General features: G+C 41.3%; 3 protein-coding genes across 6 annotated transcripts; 2 read left to right on the forward strand and 1 right to left on the reverse strand.

Moving 5' to 3' along the window:
* Positions 1 to 67: 67 nt before the first annotated feature.
* On the reverse strand, positions 68 to 6279 carry FBXO45 (F-box protein 45). 2 transcript variants are annotated; one of them, XR_014565079.1, is made up of 4 exons: positions 5822 to 6271; positions 4570 to 4926; positions 1803 to 3040; positions 68 to 1772 (listed from the first exon to the last, which is right to left on the reverse strand). XR_014565079.1 is itself a non-coding variant. In XM_083741978.1 (3 exons), the coding sequence occupies exons 1-3, from the start codon at positions 6137 to 6139 to the stop codon at positions 2855 to 2857; spliced, it is 861 nt and encodes a 286-aa protein (XP_083598104.1). In that variant the 5' UTR covers positions 6140 to 6279; the 3' UTR covers positions 68 to 2854. The 2 variants fall into 2 exon arrangements, 1 of the variants encoding a protein (XP_083598104.1); XM_083741978.1 differs by having other exon boundaries at positions 68 to 3040; positions 5822 to 6279.
* On the forward strand, positions 5883 to 13185 carry WDR53 (WD repeat domain 53). Of its 3 annotated transcripts, none has more exons than XM_083741941.1 (3): positions 5883 to 5989; positions 8183 to 8673; positions 10528 to 13185. In XM_083741941.1, exons 2-3 carry the CDS (start codon positions 8194 to 8196, stop codon positions 11101 to 11103), a joined length of 1056 nt encoding a protein of 351 aa, XP_083598067.1. In that variant the 5' UTR covers positions 5883 to 5989; positions 8183 to 8193; the 3' UTR covers positions 11104 to 13185. The 3 variants fall into 3 exon arrangements, with proteins under 3 accessions (XP_083598067.1, XP_083598065.1, XP_083598066.1); XM_083741939.1 differs by lacking the exon at positions 5883 to 5989 and adding an exon at positions 6294 to 6718; XM_083741940.1 differs by lacking the exon at positions 5883 to 5989 and adding an exon at positions 6414 to 6552.
* A 66-nt stretch (positions 13186 to 13251) lies between these two features.
* SMCO1 (single-pass membrane protein with coiled-coil domains 1) lies at positions 13252 to 24352 on the forward strand. The gene is made up of 4 exons (XM_083741986.1): positions 13252 to 13380; positions 14962 to 15111; positions 15616 to 17293; positions 23717 to 24352. The coding sequence occupies exons 1-3, from the start codon at positions 13307 to 13309 to the stop codon at positions 15998 to 16000; spliced, it is 609 nt and encodes a 202-aa protein (XP_083598112.1). The 5' UTR covers positions 13252 to 13306; the 3' UTR covers positions 16001 to 17293; positions 23717 to 24352.
* The last annotated feature ends 44 nt before the right edge of the window (positions 24353 to 24396 follow it).

The raw sequence follows: 24396 nt of genomic DNA on the forward strand, positions 1-24396 counted from the left end.
GTCAAACAGAAAATCACCCAGTACTAATAGGACTCAATTATAACACACAATAATACAGAGTAGTATATTTATGTTTTAACAATTTATTTCAGTTGTTTGTACAGCTTGGAATTGGTCTTCAGGTAATAAGTTATAAGAGGTTTATATACATATTTGTCCCCTGTGCCCCAAGGAATTTTTGACCACTTGGCACAAGCAGAATGCTATGCCACATGTAAGGGTAAAGCGAGCAAGACATCCTGTATAAATGGAAGTAAAACCTAGCAAAAATTTCCCTGACACAGTTCTTAGGACCAGCTCTCTCTACTCAAAAGTCCATAAATAAGTGCAGAGGGTAATCCATCCAAAACTGCACAGGGAGACTATATTACTCTAACAAAAGCTTCTTTCCTTTTAGTTTAGCTCATGCCATAGAATCTTGTAGTGATATATTTTATAGCATAGTATACAGTCAACGTTTTCTGGAAATGATACATCTTTCCAAAATCATTCATTTCTTCATAGTACCAGTGTTGAAATGATTCACTTGCTTAATTTTAGAAAGAGACCAGGAATGAACTTGTTAAGTGGCATACTACACATAGAACAAATATTTTAAAAACATTTATTCACACATGCAGACCTCAAATGCAGTTCTGCGGAATCTGAACATGGAAGGAAAGTGAAGTGAAGATCTAGGAAAGCCTGAACAGCTGAGAACATGCAACATAGACTCCTCCAGTACAGTCACTGCCCTCTTTTTTGAATCCACATTTTATCGCTCACACTTTCAGCCTCATAAAAGAGCCTCTTTCTGCCTAGTGTGATGCTAATCACAACAGTGCTGTGCCACCAACCAAAGAATACTTGCAGTCCCAAACAAATAATCAACTATAACTTCCTTCTGCAACTTCTACAAGGGAGCAGAAGGGTTTGGAAACAATAGTAAAACAAGATGCATTAGTATGTCAAGATGGTAGGACAGGTAACATGATGGCTAAGCCCACAGCAAGAAGGCTAGGTTGCTGGGAAGGTCATAGCATGACCAATTTTTAAGTATTGAGGACCGATGGCACTACCAAAGATACTGGATTGCCCCTTTAAACCTTGCATGCAGCAAGAATGTACTCTTCAGCCTATTAAAAAAAAACAAACGTAGTGTTTAGCAGCTTTCCCTGGCTTTAACAAAAATAAGAATGCCTAAGGGAATTGTTCTAAGGGAACTATATGTCTGTGGGACAGCATAATTCTGATTATGATGTAAAGAATGTAAACAATACCTCATTTCCTCCCAAAGGCCACAATCCTACACATACTTACCTAGGAGTACATCCCACTGAACATAGTGGGGTTTGCTTCTGAGAAGAAGAAAAAATGCCCAGGACTGCACTGAAAGTGTATTCCCACTCTACACCTCATAAATAGATGTCTAAGGCAGAACAAAATAGCACTTTAGTACCAGCCTGTGGACTTAGACGATTAAGACATACAAGCTGTGCAGGATATGGATGCCAAAGAATGGGGAAATGCAGTTGCTCGATCATCTGAAGGTGCTTTCTTTATGCACAACAAATTAGCTTTGTAAAACGTTTCTCAGTAATTAATATAAACAAAGGAAAGATTCCATAATTGTGGCAGAAATTTGATTCCTGTTTGAAGTTCAATTTATTTATGCTAAAGATTGAAATATGTCAAAATATTTTTCTATGCAATTTTAACATAGCATGTATTTAGGTAGTACTTTGGAAACCTATTTTTTCAAAATATTTAGTTAAATATGCAATACTTGCAATCTAATATCTATACTGGGAAGAGAGCAATACATTAGACCAAAATGAAGGGTTGGGGTACTGCAGACCATAATGGGAACAACCCACCAAGCATGGCCACCCCACAACCACAACACAATTCTGATTAAAATGGGTAAAGAGCAGCAGTATTTGGTGGATGGCTCATAGTTTGCAAGATTAATTTGAAGTCATACTTTAGAAGGTGGATTGAAAGACATATGGTCATTTGCAACACACACTCACATTTTAAGTAAAACAAAAACACTCACATTAGAAACTGACTTTATCCTTCCACCTGCACAGAATTTTCAGCTATCAAATCTAAAGCATTTTACAATAAACATTCATGGTTTCTTTTGTCACATGAGATGTTGTACAACAAAACAAAAGAAGTGCACTTGTATGTATGCTGTTCAACTGGACAGACACCAACACCTGATATGTAGTGGGGGGGGGGGGTTTCCAATTAACAAAATTACATCCCAGGGAAAGCAACAGCAACCCTTTGTTTTGTTCTGGTTTTTAAAGTGTTCTGTACAAACTGTCTTTAAAACACACTTTAACATAACTGCACAATGTTTTGCTCTGGAGAAGTGCAATACATTGTACTCCTCATTACACTAAAAATACATTAAATAAAATCCAACCAATTTCAGTTACCTTTGGTAAAACACACTGGATCAAAGGCAGGAAGGAAACAAATAATTTTAAAAATGAAGTCTTTTTCACAGAACACACTGCTTACAGGTCTCAGTCAGCTTTCCTCAACCACTTCTACACAGGAGTCCCTTAAGTATGTACAGGATTCCATTCTGCCACCTTTGCGGTGAAATCTTATGCAACATGCATGTGGTTAGCTGCCCATTCAACCAACTGCAACCCCCTGAGAATTTTTCTGGTCCGGCAGAAAAAGGAAAGGTAAAACTCTCTTCCGTACAGCTGGCCTTTTGGATCGCAAATTTTGGTTTTCCTTGATGTTTCTTGGATACGCATCCACACACTTCATTCATGCTTCCCTATTAACCCACATGCAAGTTTCTCCATATTGTCAACTTGATGTTCACGTCCCAGTTAAAAACAAAATGTCATCCATCTAAAGGTTTTCCCAGATAAACTAACGTCACTTCAGTGTTTCCATAGACAGCAGACACTGCTGGATACAGACATGTCTTTGGCAGTCCTCGGAATGCAACCCCTAGAAACTCATAGCCTCGCTCAAAAGCCAAAGTCTTGTCTTCCATGTCCAGGATGACGCGAATTCTCTCACCTATCTGTAAACAAAAATAAGACTGATTGAAGAAAAGAGATAATGAAAAAGACAAGACAAAGTGAAGGTAAACAGATGCTGAGACAAAATAACTTGGGGAGGGGATTATTTAAAACAATTAACATACAGAAAAGCCCTTTGAAGACATTTTCTGCTGATAAATGGTAAAGGTAAGATTCAGTCATGGGGCTTTGAACAACTACACTGGTTAAACAGATATTCTTCAATTTGATGCATGCCTTGCTGAATTCAACTTGGCTAATTCCCAAGCTAGGGAGGTTAGGGAGGAAGCCTTACCAGGGAGTAAGCCCCACTGAGCAGATTGGGACATATTTCCAAGAAAATGTAAATAGATTTGTGCCTAAAACAGAATGTGTCAGAGTTTACTATACAAAATTCTGGAATGTATAGCTCAGGGTGGTCCAACATGTGACCCATGAGACCTTTTTTGGTGGCCCTTGCCCTTAGACCTGTTACTACTCTTTAGCGACTCTTCTGCCTTTCCTGTCCTGAAGAGCAAGAGCTGGTTGGTTGCTTCTCCCCTTAACAACAACAGAGCACATGAGAGTATATGTGGTGGGGAGGGATGCTTGAAAACCCACCAATAAGGAGAAAGGGAGCTGGGTGCCAAATTTCCAGATGTTTGAGGTTGCACCTTTTGATTGGTGGACCAGCATGGCAACATGGAGAGGGAGGTGTGGCTGGCTGCTGGCGCCTCTTTGAAGGAACAATGACACGGCTACCTATCTGTAAATGATAGTGATGGTAGACAGAGACAGAGCAGAGCCGCCAGGCTGGAGGGAGGCTGCCACACAGCCCAGGTTCAGCAGAGGCATGGTGTGCGGCCAGCCAGCAGGAGGGATGTGGTGGGGCCTCTCTGCCCAGGACTCTGTGAGACTGGTGGGCTGCCCCTTGCCATGGAAGCTTTGCTGCTGCCCTGTTTGACAGATGGGTGACTGCCTGCCAGGGACTGAAAGGGGTCTGGCTACATTACCCTTGGGGGTCCCCTTCCAACTCTACAGATCCTTCCCCCCTCAGTCAACAACCGGCCTGAAGAGGCTGTGCAGGGGGTGGAGTGGGGAAGCAGGATAGATGGTGGTGGCTGTGGTGACTGGCTGGCAGGTGAGGAGGATGAGGCAGCTGTTGCCTGCCCTACCACCCCACCTTATCCTGTCTTCTCCATGGGCTGCATTTATTTAATGGCTTCACAAGAGGCTCAAATCATTTTGACTAGAAGTCTTCTAAAATTATTTTATTTTGACTTATATCCTACCTTTTTATCCTGACAGGGACTCAATCTATCTATTGTGTATTTAATTATATCTATTCAATTAAATATATTAATTGCTTACATTAAATATATTAACTATATGGTGTACTCTTTAATTACAATACAGAAATTTAATTCAGTGTGTGGGCCACAGGTTCTGTGTCAAAGTGCTCTTGAGGCGCACTTGGTCTAAGCGGTTGGACCGCCCTGGCATAGCTCTTCACAGATCCAACCGTCTTATATACATTCCAGGTTTCACTCACTTGATATTTGGGGGCATTGTTGCACTGGGGGAAGCTGCCATTGACCTCTCCATTATGTAACAAGTTATTGTCCACCAGATTCCAGCCCCAGCTCTGGTCATCACTGCCCAGGAGTGCCACATAGCCCTGACACTGCATGGGAGCTCGTTTTGTAGCAATCCCAATTACTGCCACTGTGCCAAGAGGGCCTTCCCACCAGACTTCCCAAGCATGACGGCCTTCACTGAAACCAATCTTGGTCCTTGCTCCATCTGTACTCTGTGCAATGGGATTCCGATGCAAAGTAAATCCATTCTTCTTAATGTAGACATTCCTAGAACAATCATTGGTGCTGAAAGCATGCTGAAAGGCGCGTACCTGGAACAGAAGGTATTTTTTGAAAAAGCAATGCTGGAGATAAGATTAGGCAAGGCGGCAGTAGCAGCAACAACTCTACACACCTATTCTTAATAAGGTATGGTAAACTCAAATATATGTATAATTAACCCATCTGTAAAAGAATGCCACCCAGAGTAAGAACGCCTTGTGATTTCACAACCTTAGTCCTCACCACCTGCCAAGCTGGGCTAGTATTGGCTACCTGGCTCAACATAGAAAAACAGGCCTGCCAAGGTCTTTTGGAAACATCATTTCAACACCAGCTATTCCAGGCATGCTGGAGGAAGGCATCAAACCCCCCCGGGGGGGGGGGGTCCTCAATCCAGCTCCGAAGACGGTGTCTTATTGAGCACTATACCTTTCTGCAGCTCCTGCCATGCAAAGCATCTGAGCCATAGGCAGCAGCTGCAAAGAGGAACCACATCTAAACAACATGTACTCAATGAGTGTTTCCACCAACACTGGTATGCATATATACATGTGCAATTGGGGGGTGGGGGAATGACGACAGATGCAGGTTGCATTTTACTGGAGCTAGGAAGCAGCCCAGAATCGGTGCCAGAGTTCTGCCTTGGAACAAAGTAATCAGCAGCCAGCGCTTTTGAGCATGTGCGTTAGTGCCTCTCTTTCCCTCTCTCTCACAACACGGAACAATTTCCTCTCCTCCCCGCACATCTGGGTTTAAGAAGAAAGAGGTCCGGCTCACAAAACACAGGAGACGAGACCCCCGGCACCTCCAGCATCTTATCTCGTGCAAGGGATGTAGGGGCAGAAAAAGATACCCAGATTATATATACTATACATATTTCCTCCTGGGTTCCCTCGCGCGCGCAAAAAAGGAGGGTCGCTCCCTCCCGCGCGGGGCCATCCTGACCTTGCCCTTGTAGGTGGGCACGTTGCAAAGGATGTCGGTGCGCAGCGCCTCCTCCGCCAGGCTGCGAGCGGCCAGGCTCCGCCACACCTCGCTGTTCTCGTCGCCGTGCAGGACGCGGCACCACAGCTTGCACACCAGCGCGCAGCTCCGCAGCTCCCGCAGCTCCAGGTAGGAGAAGACGAACTCGAGCACCCGCCCGGGAAGCCGCCAGCCCCCCGCATTAGCAGCCGTAGAGGCGGCGGCGGCGGCAGCAGCAACAACAGCCACCGAGCTCGGCGCTCCTCCGCCGCCGCCTCCTCCGCCGGCAGCCGCCGCCATAGCCTCCGGGCGACCACCGAGTCCTCGCGTCCCGCGGCGCGCGCGCACGCCTCGCCAACCGACCGCCCCGGCCCAGGCAAAGGCGGTGCGAGGCCGCGAGCCCACCAAGCAGCCAACCGGCCAATCCGGCTCACGCCGTCAGCGAAGGGAGGGAGGGAGGCGGCGCAGCCGACGCTCGACGTCCTTCCCACCAGCTGCCGGCAAGTGCGGGCGGAAGTGAAAGCCTGTGTCTGAGCTGGGCCTGAGGGGAAAGTGCTGTCTTTCCCCACCCTTCACTGCCTCTTCGGTTCGCGGTTGGAGGAGCGGTGAGACGAATCTAGGTTTCCTGCCGCGCGTCTCTCCGACTGCGGAGCTTTTATTCGCTTTTTGTTACTGCTATTGTGGCGGCGGTGGTTGAGAGCTAGGCCCTGAAGGTGAGCCGACCATGTTGGGTGAGGGCAGAGCTGTCAAGGGGGCTTCTCTAGATCCATGCGCGAAAACCTCACCTGTTAATGTAAAGGGGGGGTGGGTTGATAATAGGATGACGTAATTTCTCTTCGCCGGAAGAGGACACTGTCGCATGGAGAGACGGCGGGACGGGTAAGCCTGTTTGAGGCAATTCGGTTATTTTTTGGCCTCCTCGATATTAAAATACAGCAATAGGGTGGCTTGGCTTGAGGCTGTCACCCTACTGCGTATTTACTTGGCAGTAAATCGGCCTGAAGTGGTGTACACGGGATTAGGGCTGGACTGTAAGGGCTGGACTGTAGGCGTGTTTCTGACTGGTTTGGTCCTCATAGCTATGAAGAATGCTCACCCATCTTCCTGTTTTCACGCCTTTTCTTGTCCCTCCCCCACCCTTCATCGAATGTTTCTCTAGTCCGGAGTATTGTTTGAAGCCGCTCTGCCCGTCTTTCCTTGTCAGTACTGGTCTGGGCTAGCCAAATGCCAACCACTTCTCAGCCTCCACTTTACACCCTTGTGATGATTAATGATCCTCTGTTAATCCGTATAGAATGTTCCTAAGCATATTTATGAAGAGTAATAATAATAATAATAGTAATAATAATTTATTACTTATACCCTGCCCATCTGGCTGGGTTTCCCCAGCCACTCTGGGCGGCTCCCAACAGAATATTAAACAGAATAAAACTTCAAACATTAAAAACTTCCCTAAACAGGGCTGCCTTCAGATGTCTTCTAAAAGTCGGATAGTTGTTTATTTCCTTGACATCTGATGGGAGGGCATTCCACAGGGCGGGCGCCACCACCAAGAAGGCCCTCTGCCTCCTTCCCTGTAATCTCACTTCTTGCAGTGAGGGAACCGCCAGAAGGCAATCGGCACTGGACGTTAGTTTCCAGGCTGAATGATGGGGGTGGAGACTCTCCTTCAGGTATACTGGGTCATCTCCAGGGAGCTAAATACATACTAAGGAATACCATTTATTTTCAAAGACTTTCTTTCAAAGAACAGACATACTGAGCTTTGTTTTCCAAAATGTCATGTTAGGAACTTACTGTCAGTGATTTACTTTTCCTCGATCCTATTTTGCCATTCAGATTTCTGACTGCAGTTCTCTGTTAGTGCTATATGACCATAAGGTATATAGGCATATTCATCATGGGTACATTTGTAAACCAAACTGTTGCGGGCACCACTTATGCTTGGTTGTGGTGCCCATATCAGTGTATTCTGTTGACTACTGCAGAATGTTCCTTTCAATCCTTTATTTCAATAGGAAAAGGGGATCCTGTGGTGCCAGGGAAGGCATCTGTGATTTCATGTGCACTAGCAGGTGCCATGTTGGCAAGCTTTGCTATAAACCAATTAATTGAGGAGAACAGAGGTATATATTGCATGCCTAAACACATAGCCTCTCATTTAAACAAAATCAGACTGATACTTAGTTGTTTTGGTTCCAGGATTATAAATTATGTTTTCAAAGATGGCATTAAAACACACATTCTGTCCATGCAATGAAGTGAAGCATCCTGTGACTTTTGAGGAATTAGCTATACCAGAAACAACTTCTGCCTTGCTAATCAAGTGTTTGTATTTTTCAGACTCTCCTACTATGGCGGAGAAGTGGGCCAATGGACACTCTTCTTCAATATTATGTTTGAACGTGAACAAAGATGGTCTGTTGGCTTCAGGAGCAGAAGGAGGGGAGCTAACCATCTGGAGTGAGGAAGGGACTCCATTAGAACACACACTTCTCCAGAAAGCTGATGATGTCACCAGTGTTGTGTTTTCTCCCACCTGTTCCCAAAGACTATATGCTTCTCATGGAGAGACTGTTAGCATTTTGGATACTAGATGTCTCAAAGAGCCAGTTGAACATTTCCATGTAAATGATGAAGAGATCAATTGTCTTTCAGTAAATGAAACAGATAGTTTATTAGGTGCTGCCGATGATTCTGGAGTAATAAAGATAATTGATCTGGAAAGCAAGAAGTTAAGCCGCTGCCTTAGACGACACTCAAATATTTGTGCATCAGTTGTATTTCGTCCTCAAAGACCTCAAAGCCTTCTTTCATGTGGTCTGGATATGAAGGTGATCAGCATAAAATGAAAGCTTCCTGTAGGGCACACACCAGCAATGATCTTTGATACATGTTTCTTTCCTCTCCTACTATATGTTAATTTGTCTATGAGCCTCCTCTGGCATTAGATGAAGTAATCCTCCTATATTTGTATTGATCAGGAATTAAGATAGTCCCTTGTTAAAGACAGTATGAGTGCCAGCCAAGGTAAAACAAGCAGGCAAGATAAAAAGGAATCATTCTTGAAGTTGGCTTCCAAGGAGCCCCAGTATCAATTAAATGGCTAAATCAAATGCTGAAGTAGTTTAACGGGAGGGCACATATTAAGTAATAAAGAATTCAACTGAGGGTGAGCAAAGTGCCCTTATGCTACTGAGTATAGACCAAATCCCAAATTATTGGGTTTTTATGCTATGTTGAGCCCTGGTATTTCTCTTTATAGAGATATCCAGGTTCATCATCTTAAATTTCTGCTGTGTGAGAAATTCTTAAAGTTAGTGTGGTGATTAAACTTCTTGATTATGCATGTAGGGAAGTAAAAATGCAACAATGTTATGGCTATACAGACTCAAATCAGATATTGTGTTTCCAATCTTCAGACAGTGATTTAGAGATTGGGAATGTGTTGCAGGCTGTCATGGTCCCTGCTTCCCTATTATGCATAGATTCCCCTCTCTTTTCCACAATTTGTGGTATTCATTATATTCAGATTCAGCAAACTAAGATTAGCACTCACAGGGCATCTCCTCCAAAACATGGTTTGAAGCAGGTTGGCACACAGTGTTTGGAGGCACATCTGGTAATGCTAACCTGCATTTTGTTAGATTCTGATAATTGTTTTAAACCGTAGTTATCACAAGAAAGGAGATGAGAAATTTGCAGTTGAAGAAATGTGAGCCTGCAATTTATGATGCAATTTGAACCATGTCTACTCAGAAATAAGTTCTGTGGAATTCAAAGGGACTTACAGATAAGTGAGATAAGGATTGAAGTCTAGTTTGGTTTTTGCACAAGCCAATTCTATTTTAACCAACACCCATCTATAATAAAAGCAGTATTAAACTATTTAAAACGAATAATGGTATATATATCTTTCAGTTCTTAGTTTCTATAATGAGGCTTCTGATTTAAGAAAGAAATAATTTTTGCTCAGTTCTTGGTTACTGGTCATTGTATTTAATACAACATAGAGGTCTGGGTGTTGTCACAGGAATGCTGATGAAGTTTTCACAGCTTAGATAATGCAACATTTTGAGAACAACTGTTTCTTTGGTACAAGGTAATTTGTTCAGCTTGGTAGATGGATATACCATATTTTTCGCTCTATAAGACACACCAGACCACAAGACGCACCTAGTTTTTGGAGGAGGAAAACAAGAAAAAAAAAAATCTGAATCTCAGAAGCCAGAACAGCAAGAGGGATCGCTGCACAGCGAAAACAGCAATCCCTCTTGCTGTTCTGGCTTCTGGGATAGCTGCGCAGCCTGCATTCACTCCATAAGACGCACACACATTTCCCCTTACTTCTTAGGAGGGAAAAAGTGAGTCTTATAGAGCAAAAAATACAGTAATAAACAAATGTAGTAAAAGTACTCTTAAGAAATCTTTTGTGTAATTTGTTTAAAGCTTCTCAAAGCTTAACAGTGAAACATGCTACTATATAGATGATAGTAAACTGGTTTTTCCACTTGATTTATAGATGCAGAAAAGCATCACTTGGTGACAGCTACCTCAATTTATGACTCTGAGAATAGAACAATATAAAGGAAACTTAAAATTGTGTGCAAATAGCAACATGAACTCATTTAGTGTGTGCTAGTATATGCCCTATACAAAGAAATAATTCTGATTTGTTCTATTTGAAGGTTATGATGTGGAACTTGCAGAAAGCTCGCCCTCTGTGGATTGTGGACTTGCAAGAGGAGGAAGTCAATGAACATTCAACTGGTCAGCTTTTTAACCCTCCATTGGCCCATTCCTTGTCTGTTTCTGCTTGTGGCAATGTTTTTGGCTGTGGAGCTGAAGATGGTAAAATCAGAATATTTAGGGTAACAGGTACAAAGTTTGAGCAGGAGACAGCATTTAAGGGCCACTCCTTAGCAGTGTCACAGATTTTCTTTCTACCAGAAGCCTACCGGTTCATTACAGGAGGAAATGATGGCAGAGTGTTGTTGTGGGATGTCAGCAATGAACTAGGAAAACAGAAGAGTCCAGTCAAATCCATCCATAGAAGGAGAACTAGGATGCCCAACACCACCAAGAAACTTGACAAAATAAATGCAGAGTGTTCAAATGAGCATGTGCCAATTTTACCAAAACTAACGATTGAACATGGAGAGAAGGTGAACTGGATTTCATGTGCAGAGATTAAAGGCTCTAGAAGAATACTGGTTGCTGATCAGAGTACCAGTATATCAGTCTATCCTATTGCTGAAGCTTAGACATGCCTTGGCCTAACCGTTTGTTTGATACACCACCTTTATTACCCCCAATGTGTTTTAAACCTACTGCAGCTTTTCTGTATATTGCTAAAAATATTTATTTTAGCAGTGGATAAAGTTTAATTCATTGTATCAGTAATCGGATATCTTATGATAAACCAGGTATTAACTTGCTGATGAGTTTGAAATAAAATTCAGTTGTGAATGTGTGTATGTGTGAATAACTTTTTGACAGGAGGAAAAAATTGCATATTGGTACATGCTATTGTAAATTCCAGTGCCATCAGAAGACTTTCAAAGCAACTTGTGCTTATGATTTAGCTTTGATCTTCCAGATCCCTTCATGCACACTTAAGTCAGCTGAACTACATCTACCCAGTATTTGGATTTGAGCTTTAATGTATAATTTATCGATGAGTATGCCTGAATTTCTCAATGGTGGATCCTAGAAGCTGTATTTTCCTCTATTGTGGTTCAAAAGCAAAAAGCTGATTCCAAGGAATCCTTAAGTCTTAAATTATGCAGCACAATCTAGGTTTCTTCTATGAAGAAATCAAACATGAGTTCCTAATTAATTTTTTCAACCTATTGTTACATAATTGTTATCATAAAATGTTATCAATAAGCCCAGGTTTAGATACTTCTGCCTCGTTTATTTACATTAATATTCTTTTGCTGTTATTAAATCACAACTTACAATTTACTTTTACTACACAAACTGAAAATGTAAGTTTTAAAAGAAAAAACCAATATGCTAAATTTTCTGCCAATAAAAGCAACTTTCCTTTTATCAGGGAAGTATTTCTTTCATAGCATAGTGATTCTTGGCTCATTCTCATCCTTTTGTTTGTAAGAGCAGAAGGTGTGATTGATACTGACAACTGTATGTAGGGATAGTAGCAGCATACTCTAAAATCCTGGGTTTCTTCTTGATCTTTTCATATTTATGGAGAATAAAGCTTTAACTGATAAGGCTTTTGTGAGATCTAAGCTGTGTATACAAATGGTGACTTAAACCTTTTATAAGAGCCTAATATTGTTTCTGGTCATTTTCTGTAAAGTAGGAAGTTTTGGATGATTAGAACAATAAACAAAAGTGTTAACTTTTGCTTTTGCCACAGTACCAAACTTATGGGTATGCAATTTTACTGGTATCTTAAAATGACAGGCAGGCATTGACCATGCTATTCAAATCAGCAAACTCTGGTTTAGAGGGTAAACCGTGCATTTCAAGTATGGACTGCAAGAGCATAGTTTGTCAATCTGGATTATTTAGCAAACATGGAATGACAAACTGAAAATGAAGCTGTGTGCTTGAGGGGAAGAGGAGGTACACAAGCCTGCAGATCATTTCTAAACCTCTAAGCAATGGTTTGAGGGATTGGATAAACTGAGGCGTTGAATTATATAGCAAACATTTCCTGTCCCCAAAATATTTACTTATTTGATATAAACTGCCATATATTCTGAGCAAATTGCTGCACAGTTTTGCAACCACTACATATTTCCCCCTGCTCTGCTTGCTATACGAATAAATGTCTTATAGGTTAAGTAGCTGCTTCTTGGAACATATTTTGTCTTCTGGTTCTAATAACAGAATACAGAAGTCATTTGTACTCTTGTATCAGGAACAGAGGACAAATGAGATCAATGCATCTATAAATAGCTAGTTTTTTTTACTTTAAAAGAGATGTGTTCCTTTCACATATTTCGTGTATGCGTAGGTATAGATATGTATATGTAAAGAGGGGTGGCAATTTCTTCATACATGTTCTCTTTGTACCTGATGTGACTCATGTATATTGCTACAGTTGGGTATTGGGAGCTGAGATGTATTTAACATGGGTGGCAACATTAATATTTTAAATACATAAAGACTGAAGCAGTAAGCTGCTGTACCTCCCACACAGCAACCCAATATGAATCTAAACAGACATAGATAGAAAATTAGTAATTTAACAGGTTAGTGTAGTTTGTGTGAAAATAATTCATTTATCTTCATGTAAGTAAGAGAAACTGTCACAACTGATCCACTGTGGTTCAATAAACACCGTGCTTGTGGGCATGTGTTAATAAGCTAAACTTGGATGTCCTGGCTTGCTATAAAAAGATTTAAGTGAAAATTGACCTTCAGCACAAGTTGGAACTCCTGTTATATGTTTGCTGTCTGCTGCAAAAGAGAAGCTAACCAGCATTTAAACATATGGTTATTTTTCTCTCCCTGAAGATGGCCAGAGAAGCTATATCACTGTGTGCTCTGAACAAGACATTAAACAGGTCATGAAGGGGAAACCAATCTGCTTTGTTGGGGGTAGATTGTGAGAAACAGCAAAAAAAATTCAGACCTTATAAATTAGATGTTTATAATATTGATACTGTTTTTCTGCCTGATGAATTTCCAAGGCAGCTTACAAAAAGTGATATATAATACATTATTTTGGAAGGCAGCAGTTGCTACCTTTATATAGTAACTGCCTTTATATGATGGTCTGGATGATGGTGGAAAATGTCTACTGTCCAAGCCTTAAATACTGTATTGTTGAATATGCTATTACATATTCTTTTATGTCTAATGAAATTATAGAAATAATGAAAATATTAATGACTTGGTTTGCAGAGTTTACAGTGTTTCTTCTTTACTCTTTTAAACACCACTAGTTGTTTATTTTTGGACTGGGGCCCTGTACACGTATACTGTATTTAGATATAAATGTCCATGGGTTGACATATTGGTAAATGTATTTAGGACTGAAATTCTTGTATGTGTTACAATATGCATCAATTATCTTTGCAGTAATTCAAGGTTAGGGAATTGTTTCCATATTATATGCTGATTAAAAAGTGGTTAGCCTGTGATCAGGACTAAAACATGGCTTTCCACGTGGCTTTGATTCTGGCTTTTCAATAATAATAATAATAATAATAATAATAATAATAATAATTACTTATACCCTGCCCATCTGGCTGGGACAGCTTCCAACAAGAGATTAAAAATACATTAAAGCATCAGTCATTAAGAATCAAATTAAGTTGGAATGCACTTGCATGCTCACTATGTTATACATAAGACTTTGTAAGTTTTGGACTCGCATCTCTGGAATGTCCCTATTGCGCTACCATTTGAAGAGCACCATCTAATGTTGATTTGCTGTATCCAATGCTGTTTTTCTAGAAAAATTGGTGCTCAGCATGAATGCCTCCCTTGTTCTCTTATAATGGCAATGGTGCTTACCTGAGAGGTGGCGGAACTGAGTTCCAGTGAGTTTTGGCTGGGGGGGGGGGGAGACCTGGTTATACCCCAAACAATGAATAAAATTCTAGTTCTTAAAGGGTCTGTGAATAAATGAAAAATATGTGATGCCGAAAACTAACTCCCTTTCAAAGGGACCTTCTGATGTTAAGATACCCATTAAATATTTGATAACTTGAAAATGAAGAGTATGTCCATTATTCTCCTGTAGTTCTACATTAAATCTATGTATAAAAGGCAATGAATAAAAACTCTGCTGTGTACACAATGGTGTACATATTTGCTTGAAAATAAGTGTATGTGAGCTCAGTATGATTTGCTCCCAGATAAGCACGCATAGCATTGTAGATTTAATATTCCTTGGTATGATCTTGCTTTGTCACAAGTTCAGTTCTTTTCGCAGTGGCAGCAGCCATAATGCAATACAGGGTTTAACATGCTTCCTGATGCAGAAAGTGTATTGTTCCAGAGCCATATGCTGATTAAATTCATCAAGTGATTACAATCAACCTGTAGCTATGAGTCTTGGGATATGCTACAGAAGTGGAGACTCCTGACTAACTTGTTCTTACTTTTAATAACTTCTTCTGGCTTTTAAATCATAACAGAGTGGAGAACAAACTGCAGACTTTAGAGGGTCAGTTTACAGTGCTAGACTCTAGCATTCAGAAATTAACAGAGAAGTTTGAGTTTCGGACTACAGTAATGGAGCATGAGTTCGAACAGGATGAAATGTGGTCATCACTGCTAGAAGGCAGGTGAGAAAGAAAAACCGAGAGCAAAAAAATCTAATAAAAGTTTTAATAATATTAACTTGGCTGTAAAGTGCCTGATAATGGTATCATAAGAATGTAACCATCATTTGATAGGTTTAACATATGAGCAACACATGAACATGTAGTGATTGATGATTTTAATTTATAATGATGGAATATTGGAGAGAAATAATTCCATTTAGGACTTCTGAATAAATCTTGAAAACTTTCCAACTTTATGTCCAAAATGTAAACCTAAACGTTGACTTAGCCTTAGTTTTAGGGAATTACTTCAAATAAACATTTTAGGATTGGGCTTAATTATCACAAACATGGTTTCTTTTGGCTCGAATTAAATTTCCACTGGTTCAATAAAATACACACCTTAAGAAGTGTAGTCAGGATTGTAGCTTTATAATATCTCCTGTTACCTGAATAGCAATAAATCCTGGTCCTGTTGACTTTAATTATTTGAAAAATGGGTTATATTTCCATATCTTCTTCCAGATTCTCTTCTGTGGAGGTAAATCTTTTCTACAGCTACATTTCTGAAACTATTCGCTGCTTACATTCTGAAGTGGTAGAAATGCTACCAGATCTGGCAAAAGCCCTTCCTACTCTGTCATCTGTTCTGAGGCGAAAAGGCAGAAACCAAAGAATTAGGCTGGCCTGGGAGTCTGTATTGGAGAAACTGGGGCTGCAAGAAGGAGATGTTAAAGCCCTCTGTGCATTTTTCATTACAAATTGTCACAATGCCTGCTACTATCCTGCTGATCAAAGGCAAGATTATGCCAATGACATCACCTCTATTATAAACAACGTGGTGAAGAACCAGCTGCTTCAGCGAAGTCTGCTGTCTGCTATTCGCATAGTGGAATACAGAAAAAACTGAACATGCTTGCAAAAAAACAAGAGACACACCCTAAAGGATTATAACCTAGAAACAAATTGTCTCCAAAACTGCTTATACCTGCAAAGTCCTTACTCAGTAGCTTTATGCAAGACTTCCTCTCAGTCTTCACCCCAACTTTAACAGAGAAAAGTTGCACTGTACTGGCCCAATTCACAGAGAAGTTGTACGGATTATGAAGATTGCATATGTGAAGCATGACTAAAGCTATGCATTATTATTACTACTAATATTAACAACTCCCATTTTGCTCCTATCTTTTGAAACCTATCACCCAGATCCTACAGTAGAGTAATAATCTTGAAGTTCCCCTTTTTTGGTTTCTCACTTGAAATACAGGCCCCATTCTTGAGAGGCAGGCATAATTGCATATATCACAAACATATGTCTTGGTGCGAGTGTAATGTACATATTTGCTGGGTTTTGCTGCATACTTCAGGGAGTGCCTGCTCCCAATTTGTTGATCAATTTTCTCACAGTAAAAAAAGTGGGGTATAAAGAGGAAGTCCTCTTCAGGTGATTTTTTAAATGCATACTTATTTACTTGCAACCTCAAGTGCGCTAAGCCATCTATGATTGGCCATGATTAGCTTGACTTTTATGTATACCCTCATAGTTCCTATGCTTTCTTTTGCCATTTAGAAACATAGCTGCATGTTATTATCTTCTTCTCTGTTTCCAATGTGGTTAAAAGTTAGTCACCATGTCTTATTCAGCCCCATTTAAAAGCAAATTGACACCAGAGCACACTCTACGTCTAATATGTACTGTCTGCACCTGATGGAATCACAAACTGCTCAATAAAGAAAATATTATGCACACTCATGTCTAATGGCTGGGCTGCAACACTTCATTATTAGCCATTTTCAGTGTCCTCTTCGTCAGCAGAAACTACTTAAGTTTTGTTTGGAGCATAAAATGGGTAAGGGGTAATCTATGAAACACACCTAGGGGCATACCTTTACATATCCATTTGTATATGTTGCCCGATAACATAACATTCTCTATGGGTTAGATTAATATAACTGAAATACATCAATTTTAAAAACTAAGGGAAAAAATGGAGAGGGGAGATGACAACAACATGGCTTCCCACTTTGGGGGGGGGGGTCCCTGAAAAGCCCATTTCCTCCTGCTCATACAGCTCTAATTAGACGGCATAATTTTTTAAAAGAACAGAAACATATTCAGTTGGCACCAAAACACCCACTAAGATGGCTTTAAGTTGGTCTCTCTGAGAAAAGTATTCCATAGCTAGGCACTACTACAGTGGTTGTGTTGTTGTTTAGTCGTGTCCGACTCTTCGTGACCCCATGGACCAGAGCACGCCAGGCACTTCTGTCTTCTACTGCCTCCCACAGTTTGGCCAAAGTCATGTTTGTAGCTTCGAAGACACTATCCAACCATCTCGTCCTCTGTCGTCCTCTTCTCCTTGTGCCCTCCACCTTTCCCAACATCAGGGTCTTTTCCAGGGAGTCTTCTCTTCTCATGAGGTGGCCAAAGTATTGGAGCCTCAGCTTCACGATCTGTCCTTCCAGTGAGCACTCGGGTTAAGTACTTCACTGTTGCGTTGATAAATAACAACAGACAAAGAGATATTTGGTTCAGAGAGCTTGCGTGTGGTGAGAGAGAGAGAGAGTGTGTGCGTCTGCGTCTGCTCTCTAGCTCCACAGCATCTCCTTTTATTCAAAGTTACAAAGCATGGCCACGGAGGTGCTAGTCGCTCATTGGTTCAAATACAAACAAAGAAACTGGAATCTTATTGGCTCATTTGTATGTAAGGCGGGCTTACACAGCTCCATAGATCTTTGGCACATGAAAGAAAATATGCAAGAGCTGCACTTAGACAGGTATATAAGCTCTTAATCCACTTATAACTAAGATTGATTATAATATGACTAAAGCAATTATCAATGTTATGATCATAATATAAACTCACATAATTAATTATACATTGAGGATTAACATCTCATTGTGAACTTAAAGTGAACTTAAGTAGAAAAAGTGTGGTATGCAAGGAATGGAATGCAGGGGTCTGTGTGCCAGGGACAGGCTTTCGCCGTGCGTGAAGGGGAGAGAAGCGTGTTTGATTATAAACAGACTTTTACGTCTGTATAGAAGCGAAGGATGTTAGAAATAATCCCACAATGCAAAGGGGAAAAAGAACCAGTGTTTCACTATACTGGCACATAAGAATAACATGTCCACATCTCCTCCTTTCTTTTCTTCTTAGCGAGATAAAGCAACTAGGTGAATAAAAGCAACAATACTTCCGGATTAGTGGTTTGCCATCGAATGCCGGAAATAATACTGCTAGGGTTGATGGGGCAAAAATACTTCAAGATTAGTGGTTTGCCAGCGAATCTCAAAATAATCCTACCCACATCTCCCCTTTTTGTTTTTATTTTTTCTTACTGGTTGCGTTGCCATTTCGCATAATAAGCTGCAAGGAGTGCACTAGGTGGTTGAGGGGGAGAAAAAAGGCGAGAAAAAAGATTTGTGAGGCTAGGAATGCATTGGAGAAAGCAACAAAACAAAATTAATATACATACAATAATTATTCCGTAATAAAAAAGACTACGAAGCCAATTAAAACCAGGCATCCAGCCAGTGAGCCACAGAAAAATAGAGTCCCAGAAACCAGAAGACCCAATGTCCTGTTTAATATGGTGGGTAAGATTTTGCAAATGAGAAATTTGACGTTGAACGGCCTTAGAATTGTCAGTGATGTTGAAGCAGCACATTTCTTCGACTTGTTCACAACCATAATGATGGAGCATGAGTAAATAATCTATAGCAGCCCTGTTCTTAAATAAACCATTGTGAAGTTCGGCTTGCTCTGTGTTGAGAAGATGAAGCGCTTGAGAAGTAAAATTCAGGGATTTTGCTGCAGAGCAAGCTAAAGAGTTAATATTTGCGCTGTTGCGCACAGCCAATCCTGGTACGCCTAAAAGAGAGACGGCTAAAGAGATATATTCAGATCTACTGGGAAGAGAGACAAGGTCATCACAATCGTCAGACAATTCAACATCGCGGCGATAACGAGAGTAGGAGAAATGATGCTTTTCAGGCAATATGATAGACAAACGGCTTAAACAGCAGGGTGTACCGTGGCTAATGTTTGCTGGAATATAATTAAACGTATAGCCAGGACATGACCAAAACCAACCTGCAGGTAGTTCTGTGTATTTATACACATAAGAGATGTTCACGTATTCAGAGCAATTAAAATTATCCTTGCCCATTTTCACACAGTTGGATTTTGTACAATTCACCATACGAGCACAAGTGACATTGTAGGATGCCACATAAGGTGTCGTCAAGTCTATAGCTAAAGGTGGTCGTTTACGCACCTGGTCACCCCAAACAGAATAAGCAGTGTAACCAAGGGTGCGAAGAGAACTATTTCTGGGTAAGGATGCGAAAAACCAAGTATCATTTTGTATGTCTGAAGGATCATGGCAAACAGGAATAAGACAAGAGCCAAGGATTTCACCAATGGCTACCTGCTGAGTAAGACAAAAGGAAGAGACGTTGAGTGTTTTTGCAAACGTTTCCCACACATTTGGTGTTGTGGAATCACCAGTAGGAAGAGCAGAAGCTGAGAGAGGCAAAAATAAAATACTGAAAATGAGAATTATCATGGAATTCATGTTAAGACAAGCAACGAGGGATAGAAGCAGATTAGTAGGGCTTGCTTCCAGCTGCTGTTCCCTCCTATACTGCTAACTAGCTATCATTTTATGTCCCAGATATTGAAAGGGGGGGAATTCCTGGACTTTCTCTGGAGCGATTTTTAAACCATACAAAGACAAACAAGTTATTAAATCATGTTTCCAATTAGAGGGAAGGACTGGAGCGTAAAAAATCAGATCATCTGTGTAATGATAAATCATAAGATGTGGATACTTAAGACGGAAAGATTGAAGCGCCTTATCCACAAAATATTGGCACATAGTGGGGGAATTTATCATTCCTTGTGGCAGAACCTTCCAGTGATATCTCTTAACTGGCTTTGAATTATTTAATTCTGGAATTGTAAAAGCAAAGAATTTTCGATCCTTTTCATGCAGGGGAATAGAGAAGAAGCAATCCTGCAGATCTATTATAGCCAATTGATATGAATGTGGAATCATATTTGGATTAGGCAGACCACATTGCAAAGGCCCCATAGGTTCAATTATCTCATTAATTTTCCTCAAGTCATGCAAAAATCTAAATTTTCCATTTTTCTTCTTTATGACAAAAACTGGAGTATTGAAAGGGCTAAATGAGGGTTCTATATGGTCAGCTAATAATTGCTGATCGACCAATTGTCTCAAAGCAGTCAATTTCTCTGTAGAAAGAGGCCATTGCGGAACCCATATAGGATCAGTGGATTTCCACCTAAGTGGAAGCACAAATTTACTCATTAATTTGAATGGTTGCTTCTAATTGTTGTAATAAATCCCTTCCCCACAGGTTGAGATGGATTTTGAGCACACAGGGCTGAATATATGCAATAGCTTCAGAGCTATCAGGCAGAGAAACAGGCAGCCACTGTGCGCTTTTGCAAGAAGTCTGATTACCTCCCACGCCCCACACTTCAGGAGAAGATTCAAGGGGCCAAGTGGGGTCCCAAAATTCACTGGAAATGACAGAAACATCAGCGCCAGTGTCAATTAGACCCTCTATTAGTTTTCCATTAATTTTATACTTACGAAGGAGTTTTTCTCTTCCAATACGTTGGGTCACAGCTAGAAGCTGTGGGGAAAAAGACGAAGAGAACTTGTGCAAATTAGTGTCAATAGCAGAAACAACATCAGGGGGAGAAGGCAGCATCACCAATTGCGCCCAAGATTCTCCTCTTGTTAACTGCATGGGCATATGGCTCCAAAATTGAACCATAATTGTGCCCACATAGTCAGGAGGCAGGACACCTGGGATGACTTGAATGCCTTGTTTTGCAGCAGAAAATTTAGGTAAAATTAAACCTGTGAGATTAGAAGGAAGTGGACCTGCCATTTGGCTGGCCATGATTATGATTTCACCTGGTAAAGCAGTGACTTTGGTCTCTTGATTAATCAAATCAACAGCAAATTCAGAAGGCATATTTTTAGAAACTTTTGCAGCAGCAGAAACTAAAGGCTGACAACTCTCTATTCTTTGGGGCCCGAGAGTCGGGGCCCAATGAAGTTTCCCTGAGACCTACATTGATTTGCCCAATGATAGCCTTTCCCACATTTCGGGCATTTTTTGGAAGGTCTAGTCGTGGTATTTGCAGTAACATCCTTTCGTGCAGTCCCCTTTGGGGCTGTGCACTGCCTGGCAAAATGACCAGGGCGTTGACAATTGAAACAATTACCTGTTTGTTTCCCAGAGTCCTGGATTGCAGTAGCAAGCAATGACATTGTATAAGAATGTGTCCCAATTTCGGAACACGCCTGTATCATGTCCGCAAGACTAAATTTTGATCGAGTTATAACAGACTGCAATAATTTTTTTGAATCAGAATTAGAATTTTCATAAGCCAATTTTTTCATCAACTCATTCTGGGCTGTTTCATTGTCCACCTGTCTAGATATTGATTCCTTTAATCTATCTATAAATTGATGGTAGGGCTCTGAGTGTTGCTGCTTAACATTTACAAAAGAACTCAGAGCCTGCCCTGAGACAGGAATCTTACGAATTGCACGCTGCACACAAGTCGCTGTACGTTTAAAGTGTGAATCTGATAGAAGCGCTTGAGCAGTCAAGCTATCAAATGGTGCAGAACCAAAAATTTGACTGGCTGTGTGCATTGGATCAGCTAGAGCTATGGCACTATGTTTAAATTCACTTTCAAAAACAACATATTGTGCAGGAGATAACATCATTCTCATCAAATCTTTCCAATCTTGTGGTGCCATAGTAAACCCTGTAATTATGCTTTCTATTAATCCGTTAACGTAAGGGGATTTCAAGCCTGAATCAGAGATAGCCTTTCTGAGGTCCCTCATTACAGAGTATGGAAGTTTTTCATGAGATACTTGCTGCTGCGCAGTCCCTGGAATAGGCAAATAAGTAAAGGGGAAAAGAGAAGGAATTTCCCCAGACCACGCAGATCGTTCGTCCAAGGAAAGCAGGCCTTCCTGCTGAGCTTGTAAAAGCCCAGCACGGACGGCTCCATGAAGGAGTGACCCAGAGGAATGTGAAGGAGGGAGGGAAAGGGGGATGGGGGGGGCAGAAGCAGGCGGAGGCTTGGTTTCTGAAGGAACAGACGGAGAAAGAGATCCAGGGGGGGAGGAAGCAGAAGGAGAGGCAGCAGGCACAGCAGAGGGAGGGAGAAGGGTTTCAGGAAGCTGAGACGGAGAAAAGGGGGAGGGGGAATTCAGGCAGGGTGAGGAAGGAGACAAAGGAGGTAGGACTTTAGGATATGGTGGGGGATGGTCTGCTGAGGCAAGGAGTGAAGAAACCGAGGGAGAAGACAATTCTAGCTTTGCAATCGCATTTGCACATTTTTGCCATGTGAGTAGGCAGTTAATTGGAGCCCTTGGCTCGGAGAAAAGGATTTTCCCTATCTTTTCCCATGTGCTAATGTCTAATAATCCTCCGTCTGGATATGACGGATATTGAAACTTTATTTCCTGAATTAACTGTTCTATCTCTCTTAGAGAAATTTGAACTTTGTCTACAGTTTGCTTTACTAGCGAGTAAAGCTCTCTTGCATGAGCCGCTTGCATGCTGCTTAAATTTCCTCCCATACTAACGGTTTAAGCGCGCTTTAGACTTTTCCTAGTCGGGTTAGTATGAGGGATGCAGGCTCTAAAGGGATCTGGTTACTTACCTGTCTTCAGAATCACGTCAAGGGGTCACCAGATGTTGCGTTGATAAATAACAACAGACAAAGAGATATTTGGTTCAGAGAGCTTGCGTGTGGTGAGAGAGAGAGAGAGTGTGTGCGTCTGCGTCTGCTCTCTAGCTCCACAGCATCTCCTTTTATTCAAAGTTACAAAGCATGGCCACGGAGGTGCTAGTCGCTCATTGGTTCAAATACAAACAAAGAAACTGGAATCTTATTGGCTCATTTGTATGTAAGGCGGGCTTACACAGCTCCATAGATCTTTGGCACATGAAAGAAAATATGCAAGAGCTGCACTTAGACAGGTATATAAGCTCTTAATCCACTTATAACTAAGATTGATTATAATATGACTAAAGCAATTATCAATGTTATGATCATAATATAAACTCACATAATTAATTATACATTGAGGATTAACATCTCATTGTGAACTTAAAGTGAACTTAAGTAGAAAAAGTGTGGTATGCAAGGAATGGAATGCAGGGGTCTGTGTGCCAGGGACAGGCTTTCGCCGTGCGTGAAGGGGAGAGAAGCGTGTTTGATTATAAACAGACTTTTACGTCTGTATAGAAGCGAAGGATGTTAGAAATAATCCCACAATGCAAAGGGGAAAAAGAACCAGTGTTTCACTATACTGGCACATAAGAATAACATGTCCACATCTCACTCATTTCGGAGGTCCGTTCTTAACCTGAAACTGTTCTTAACCTGAAGCACCACTTTAGCTAATGGGGCCTCCTGCTGCCGCTGCGCCGCCGGAGCCCAATTTCTGTACTTCTCCTGAAGCAAAGTTCTTAACCTGAAGCACTATTTCTGGGTTAGCGGAGTCTGTAACCTGAAGCGTATGTAACCCCAGGTACCACTGTACTGAAAAGCAAGTTTCTTCACCAGGGCTGGCCCATGCACGAGGCAAGGTGAGGCAACTGCCTCAGGTGGCAGGTACCAGAGAAGCAGCAAATCTGGTTGATTTTTCTTCTCTCTCTGGCTCCTATTGTAGATTTTCTCTCACCCTTTCTGTCCTGGTGGGTAGGGGAGTGCTATTTGGGGTACACCTCGGGTGCCAAAATGTTTTGGGCCAGCCTGGGTGGAGGCACCCACAGTATGTCTCTAAAGAGGATCAAGCTCTATGCCCATTTCCATCACAGAAGGCAGTCTTTCAGGTAAGCTGGTCCCAAGTCGCTTATTGCATTTATATACCACTCCCCCCCCCCCCGGACCTTATGGTCCTCCAACCTCCTCTTAAGCCAAAAACGGTTGTCTAAATATAATTAACTGCAATCTTAAAAAGCAAATAACGGTTGGTTCGTTTTCTAAAGTCGTTGCCCAAACAGACTGAACCAATTGTATAAACACTATTGAGGGGGGGGGGGGGACGAAACACTTGAGCATAAACACAAAAAGCTCTCAAAATGAGTACAGCAATCTTGCAATTATTAGTGTTTCATTATTTTATACATTGTGGCTCAATAACACGCTTTCCCCCACCATAGTACTCAAAAGCCTGCGGTGCTCCGAATCAAACAGCACACCCGCACTGGCCCTCCCGCACCAGTTG

The sequence above is a fragment of the Podarcis gaigeae genome (assembly GCF_964106915.1).
Source record: "Podarcis gaigeae genome assembly, chromosome: 5".
In the NCBI taxonomy this organism is placed as follows: Eukaryota; Metazoa; Chordata; class Lepidosauria; order Squamata; family Lacertidae; genus Podarcis; species Podarcis gaigeae.